The sequence below is a fragment of the Pinus tabuliformis genome, chromosome 7, assembly GCF_031772625.1.
Source record: "Pinus tabuliformis cultivar Carrire ecotype Pingquan chromosome 7, CPIR1, whole genome shotgun sequence".
Lineage (NCBI taxonomy): Eukaryota > Viridiplantae > Streptophyta > Pinopsida > Pinales > Pinaceae > Pinus > Pinus tabuliformis.
In genome coordinates this window covers 1,990,049,798-1,990,056,762 of record NC_142293.1, presented here as the reverse complement: position 1 = coordinate 1,990,056,762, position 6,965 = coordinate 1,990,049,798, and the positions used below count along the sequence as shown (strand labels likewise).

General features: G+C 38.9%; 1 protein-coding gene across 1 annotated transcript; it reads left to right on the top strand.

The window, feature by feature from the left end:
• Positions 1–275: 275 nt before the first annotated feature.
• Positions 276–6,524, top strand: LOC149256445 (uncharacterized). Its single transcript, XM_089455372.1, has 4 exons — positions 276–345; positions 543–685; positions 802–910; positions 5,887–6,524. Exons 1-4 carry the CDS (start codon positions 276–278, stop codon positions 6,522–6,524), a joined length of 960 nt encoding a protein of 319 aa, XP_089311498.1.
• The last annotated feature ends 441 nt before the right edge of the window (positions 6,525–6,965 follow it).

The window sequence follows — 6,965 nt, the reverse complement described above, 5'->3', positions numbered from 1 at the left end:
GTCATATGTGATTCCTATGTACTTGCTCCCTAAAGAATTATGTTGTATTGTAATGTATTGTATATCATGTCCAAAGTCAGTTGGAGTCATGGTCCATGAGGAATAGTATCTTGCACTTCGCAAGGAGGCTCATTGTAGCAAGCAGAGTGTATTATTTCAACTCCATTACATGCTTGGGGGGGCATGTTGAATCTTTAGATTTGGAATGGATTTGGATAGAGACATGATTGGCAACCGAGGTTACTATTTTTGGTCTACATCATTCTTGTATCATCATGGTGTTGATTATGATAGAGGGAGTTATTCTCTCATCTGGAACATTATTGGCATTTTACTTCAGTGCTTGTATGCCCCTTTGCCACTGATATCAAAGGGGGAGAGATTTGGATGGTTAGAGTTCAGCCTCACATGTCCTATTGAGGTTGACATCAATGACAAAGGGGGAGGTTGTTGGCATTGTAGTGTTGGCATTAATGTCAACACGTTGGAGATGTTGCTGGTCATATGCATGTGTGATGACTGTTTGGTGATGGTATTGTTAGTTGGCATTGATGTCAACATATCTATGACTAGACTTTGTGGAGATGATATTTTGGCTACTGAGGAGATGGAATCTAGACATGTTGAGTTGGTTGGAGATGTTATGCTGCAGGAGGATTGGATTGCTGCTATGGATGTTGATGTTGTGATGTAGATTGGAGATGATGCTACTGCAGGTGGTTGGAGTGATGCTCTAGATGTTGCATATGTCTCTACATGACTTGGAGACATTACATTTGATGCTACATGTGTGAGATGCAGCTTCTTGTGTTGGAGGTACTTCCACCAGTGTTAGAGGTAGTTATGTGCCTTAATGCTGCTACTCTAGGTGTTGAGGTTGTTGCTATAGGTGATGGAGATATTGTTGCAGGTCTCAAAGATGTTGTGGTTGCTACTTGAGGAGCTGAAGGTGTTAGTCTTGGTGCTATAGTTGTCAGAATAGGTATTTCATGTCATTGACTTGTTCCTTGCTTATTCATCAATTGCAGACTTATTGAAGTTGCTTGGAGAAGTGTTCAAACATTGTAGGAGATGGTCCCACAGGTGGTACAGGTTCTAGGATGAAAAACTTATGCTTTTACTGAGTTTTAGCCCTAGTCGCATGCATGATGGATCAAGGCAGCGATTGGAGAGCTCTAGTTGCATGGAGGCAGGCTCAAGGGAGCAGTTATAGCTCTAGTCACTTGCAAGGCTGTGTTATGGGAGTGACCAGGGATTTTCACGAGAAAATATTTGCATTCCTCGCGTTGTTTAGCTAATTTTTATGTTTTGGCAACCTCCTTGATCAGAACTTTTCGATTTATGGTCAGAAAATTTCGTGGGACCTCCAGAAGTTGATTAAAGTTGAAAAGATAAAAAAGGCTAGTGGAGTTAGTGGTTGATTGAGTCAATGAGATGAATCTGGATCTAATCTAGCATATGAACAGAGTTGTGATGCTCAGTAGTTCTGAGTAATTATTGAGTTGAGCACTTGAGTTCATCTACATATTGGAGATAGCTCATTGTTAGTATGGTTGATTGTCTAGTTGTGTTGATGGAGTGAGTGTGTGGAGAAGAGCCTGCAAGCTGCATGTTTCTCTAGTGCAGAATTTCTAAAGTAGTTTGCAGATGTAGCAACAGATAGTTGAAGCTTATTTAAGCCATGATATTGTGTAGTGCATGGGAAGATGAAGTGTTGATTGGTGTAGTGTTTTGTTAAGACGATATTGTTGCATGCATAGTATTTGGAGTTTGGTGATTTGATTTTGATTGTGCTTTGATGCTATGTTGCTACAATGCTCATGTTGAGCAATTTTTCAGAGTCCAGTATGAAAATATATGAAACGAGGCTCGCATGGAGGAAGTGAAGGCATGGAGGCTTTGAGTATACAATGATTGGCAGATTCAGTAGATGGAAGATATTTTTCCATCCAATGGTGGTTGGATAGTTCGACAGAAACTAGGCAAGACTCATTGGCCATGGTGGTGACTAGCAGATCAGATTCTATAGAGTTGAATGTTTAGTTTAGGAGTAGTCGAGCAAGATATCATTGATCATGGTGGTCTTCAGTGAATGGTAGTTCATAGATCCGTGAGAGAAACAATTTCATGTCTGATATTTCCAACATAATGTGAAAGAAGTCAAGTCTTTCGGCTCATGGGAGTGAGCTTATCCATGTATAATTTTCTAAACAAAATAATAAAAGAATTGAGCAGCGCAGCAAAGGCAAGGTGGTTTTTTTCTCGGGGAAGGGTTTTCCACTAGACACCTTGGGTTTATTGTGTGATTCCTTTTTATGGTTGCAGGTTTATTTATGATGCTCTAATCTCTAATTATATGTTTCAGTTTATGCATGTTTAAAGATTAAATAATTGGAGAACTAGTTTTAAAGTGCCACACTACTAATTCACCCCCCCAGTAGTGATCTAGTTTCCAACAATTGGTATTAGAGTGGGGCTCTCGATTGCAGCTTGATCGTTGGAGAGTGGATCTTGGAGATTTTGGCAAAATTTTTGCAAATTTTCCAAAATGGATCAGCAAGGTATTTCAATACTTCATAAAGGTAAATTTGCAATTTGGAATCATATTTTTTTCCCATTTATGTAGATATTTTCCTATTAGTTTAATATGGAGTTAAATATAAATCTAATGATTTAGCTAAAAGGATTATTTTGAATAGTATTTCAAAATCTGATAGCATGCATGTGAAGCATTATGAGACTGCCAAAGAAATGTTGGATAGGTTGGAACTTGTATCTTGGAGGAAAATTGCATTTTTCAGAATTGGAGAAAAATGCAAAGGATTCTACTTTTATTGCAGTAACTAATCAATCCTCCTCACAAGAAGATGATGACACTAGTGATTGTAGTGATAGATCGAGTATCAGTTGCAAAGATGATGAGTAATCCAAGATCATTGCGCTAGAAGTAGAGATTCAAAGGCTCATGGTTAAAAAAAAGGAAATTGGAGGATGAATTCCATAAATTGAAGGGTGAAGCTATTTCTGCAAGAGGATAATTGGAGAGGCTCAAAACTAGTGCTCAAGAATCTACCAGAAAATCAATAATTATTGGAGCACCTAGTTGCAGCAAAAATAATAAGATCCATGAGCCATGCAAGAAGCAGCACAACAAGAGAAGAAGATCAAAAGGGAAGAATAGAATTGGGAAGTGTTATAGTTGTGGAATTCGTGGACACATAACAACATGTTGCATAAATGAGAGATTAATCTCTCTCATCAAAAGGAGCAGCCAAAGGAGAAGCAACATAAATCATGCATGCAAAGGAGATATCAATCCATCAAGTATAATAGTCCATTCTATCGTTATTGCTTCTCATGCAATGGTTTTGGCCATAGGGCTATTGACTGCAGGGCACATGCAAGGAATGGAAATTATGGAAATAGAAGACAACATCTTATTCCTCTATTCCTTGGTCACATCATATGTTTTGCATGTGACAATATTGGCCATAAGGCCAAGGATGGAAAATTTCCCATGTGTTTCAGGAGATCTATTAAACACATACATGGCAACAATAGAATATGAATGATAAGCATGAGAATACATCTATTATTGACATGATATACATGTATAATACATAGGAGTGACCCTTGGATTCATATTCCAAGTGGTCTCTTGGATTCCCTTTGGTTGTTCAGCTTCCACACCAACCCTTAGAGGATTAGGTGTCCAACATTTCCCCCCTTAATCCGAAGGGTTATGTATGAGTCCAAGAAGAGAGATGTAATAGAAAACGTGCAAAAATGCATGGTAGCACTAGGATGAATGTGCTCTCTGAAATGTTGGTATCAAGGGAGGTGGTTTAAGGATGACCACCAACACTGGAATGCTTAGTGCAGTTCCCAAAACTCTTCCAAGTCTGGCATGAAGCTCGGGTCTTCTGCTAGAGGAAGTGCTCCTGATGTTTTGAAGAGGGAAACCTTCAACCATGAAAGGGAGGTCTCAACCCACATAAAAGGGATAACCTCAACCTAAAAAGGGATGTCTTTACATGTGATGGTTTAAGGATTACTACCAACTCTGGAATGCTTAATGAAATTCCTGGAACTCTTCCAAAACTGGCAAGAAGCTGAAGTCTTCTGCTAGAGGAAGTGTCCCCAACTGAAGGCATGCTCAGGGGCATCTTTGTCTCTGGCTACAACTTTGAATCTGGTATGGTAGGTTGTGGCTCAGGTTTGCTTGATATGGCTTTGAATCTTGTAGATGACCATCATTTCCCCCCTATCAGATACAAGGTGAAATGATGGCGAAAACTCAACTACAATATTGTTCAATATTCGAGAACAAATCCTATTGTATGAGCGAAATATCTTCTTGGTTGTTGAAGCCCATTGCCAAGAAGTGATCCATCCAAGATGAATCTTTGTTCTTGCAGGAGGTTTGTTTCTAAAGCATCTGTTTGAAGAATGATTGGTTTTATGACAGTGCTTACATGGATGAAGATCAAAACAATGATCTTTCATATGGCCAACTCAGTCACAGTGTTGGCATTTCACAATCTATTGTTGTTGCTTTGGAAGAGGAGCAGAATCTGGAACAGCTGAAGGTGAACTGTCATGAAGGAATCCAACACTCTGAAACTGGATGGGCTTTGAGTAATCTAGAATGTGAAAGGAAACCTCCTTATCATATCCAAGTCTGGTTTTGCGCTTGTTATGGACAAGCTCTTCCCAAGGTCTGATGATTGGCTTGGGAAGTGTAGGTTGGACTTCTAAATCTGCATTCACATCTGCTCTTGAATCAACCTCAACTTTATTGTCTTGATTAGTTTCTGCATGTTGATGGGAGTCAATTTTTGACTCAAAAGGAGAATTGTTCTGAACAGAAACAAGTTCAGAATCATGACTATACTTTTGTAACTCCTCTTGTTGTAGTTGTGATTCAAGCTGCAAAAAATCAATCTGTTCTTGTGCATATTGTAGACATGTCTGAATTTCTAAGAGAGAGCCTTTGTTGATGTTTACCTTCCCATCAGCAGTGGAATGTATCAAGGTATTTAATAAATCTAATACCTCACTAATTAAATCCATTTTCACTTACAACAAAAGAGTACTGAAGCAGCTCTGCCTTTTTCTTCTTCTTTTTTAAAGCTAGAGAAAAATGGAAATTAATAGAGTGGCTTGTTTTCTTTACAAAATTAATCACTATGAGAAAACTTGTGGCACATCAAGAAATATGTTGGTTGTTTTCAATAATTTAAATCACCCTACATCGAAAAATACAGATGTGCAAAAGATTAAGCTGCTCCAGATTAACAGTATGCTCTTGGAAATAACTAGAAAATAAAACTTCTGCAGCAAGCACCACTAATAGTTATAAACTTATCGATATTCATCTTCAAGATTGTAGAAACCAGCCATCAAGTCTTCATATAATTTACTAAATTTTTGTACCAAGGCAGGCTCTCCTTTTGCAAGATCTTCAAACTTTTGAGACACTAATTTGTAAATAAGGTCTCCTAAGCATCCATCAGTACCATCTCTCCCACGTTATACTTTGTCTTCTTTGCAACCATAGTTGATACCCACAATGCCAGCATGAGCAGGGGAAATGATAGCCAAAACCACCAGAGCTCGTTCGGAGGCCCACTCCTGACCAATCTTATTTCCTTTTTTTCTTCAACTTCTTTTACGTGGTGTGAATCGAACATATGACCTCGAGTATACTGGGCTCGAGTGACTAACGCTTTGAGTCGTCACTCCTTAGTGGTGGACCGTGCTCGAATTGCAGACTCTTTGGCACTTGTATTTTCACTTCGATACAGGGACAGTGAGCTGCACTAGATAGCAAGCAAAGCGACACACGTCCATGAAGAAGACAAGCAATTGGGTCATGGTTACGAGACTGGAAACCACGGTTTGGGTCTCTCCCGCTTCTCCATTGCCTCTATTATTACGTGGGGAGTCCAAAGCCTGTTACTCGATATCGCAGGAAGATAAAAAAGAAGGAAGAGCTTCCAAGTGATGATGAACTATATGAGGACCCTACTACGACATTTTACCATACAAATCAGGGATTTGATCTGGCAGTTCCTGTTCTACTTGTAGATGGATATAATGTATGTGGTTATTGGCCCAAGTTGAAGAAACATTTTTCTAAAGGAAGACTCGACATAGCTCATCAAAATCTTATTGATGAATTAATAGTATTCAGTGCAATCAAGGGTGTAAAAGTTGTGGTGGTCTTTGATGCCATGATGTCAGATCTCCCAACTCACAAGGAAACATTTGTAAATGTTGACATCATATTTGCAACAGATGCATCAACAGATGCTTGGATTGAAAAAGAGGGTGCATACATATGGAGCTGCAAGGCACTAATATCAGAGATTAAGGATTCAAAAATGGAGTGTGAACAACTGCTTCTAGAACAAAGGTCATATTCGAAGCAAGGCAAACTGCTAGAGCACAATATGAATCCAGAGGTTGTTGATGCTCTTCGAGATCTCAAAAGAAAGTTGGAAGAGTCTGAAAAAGGCTAAAGAAGGAATAAAACCATGGAAGGTTCTTCTCTGGATTAGTTCCCTATATCGCCACAATTGATATGGACCTCTGTAGGTTTTAAATCAAGTAAATAGTCAGTACATTAAAGAATCATGTCAGGCACAATAACAATGTTTCCAACACCGTGATCAACATGAGGCTGATCTTCCTATCACTTCAACATCATTATATTCAAGAGGAGTGGATGAAGATCATTAAGCAGACCAGAGAAAGATTCGACCATTTTTTTTTACTGATTTCTAGAGGGCGAATCTACTATTGATGTCCATGATCTCAAGGACGAAGTGGTATCCTTCACTTCTCTGCTATGCCTCGTAGGGATTTCTGATCCTCAGAATGTCAAATGCTACTAAGAATGACACAGTTAGCCAAAATAATGGCATCACCAAATCCACGGAACTTAAAACAGTAAAGAATGA

Excerpts from the sequence above, each read along its gene's own strand:
- LOC149256445 (XM_089455372.1), top strand. The coding sequence starts at position 276 with ATGGTGTTGATTATGATAGAGGGAGTTATTCTCTCATCTGGAACATTA. Across the intron at positions 686-801 it reads CTGCTATGGATGTTGATGTT|CTTCTTGTGTTGGAGGTACT; the intron begins GTGATGTAGATT and ends TGTGAGATGCAG. Across the intron at positions 911-5,886 it reads TGATGGAGATATTGTTGCAG|ACTGGAAACCACGGTTTGGG; the intron begins GTCTCAAAGATG and ends CATGGTTACGAG.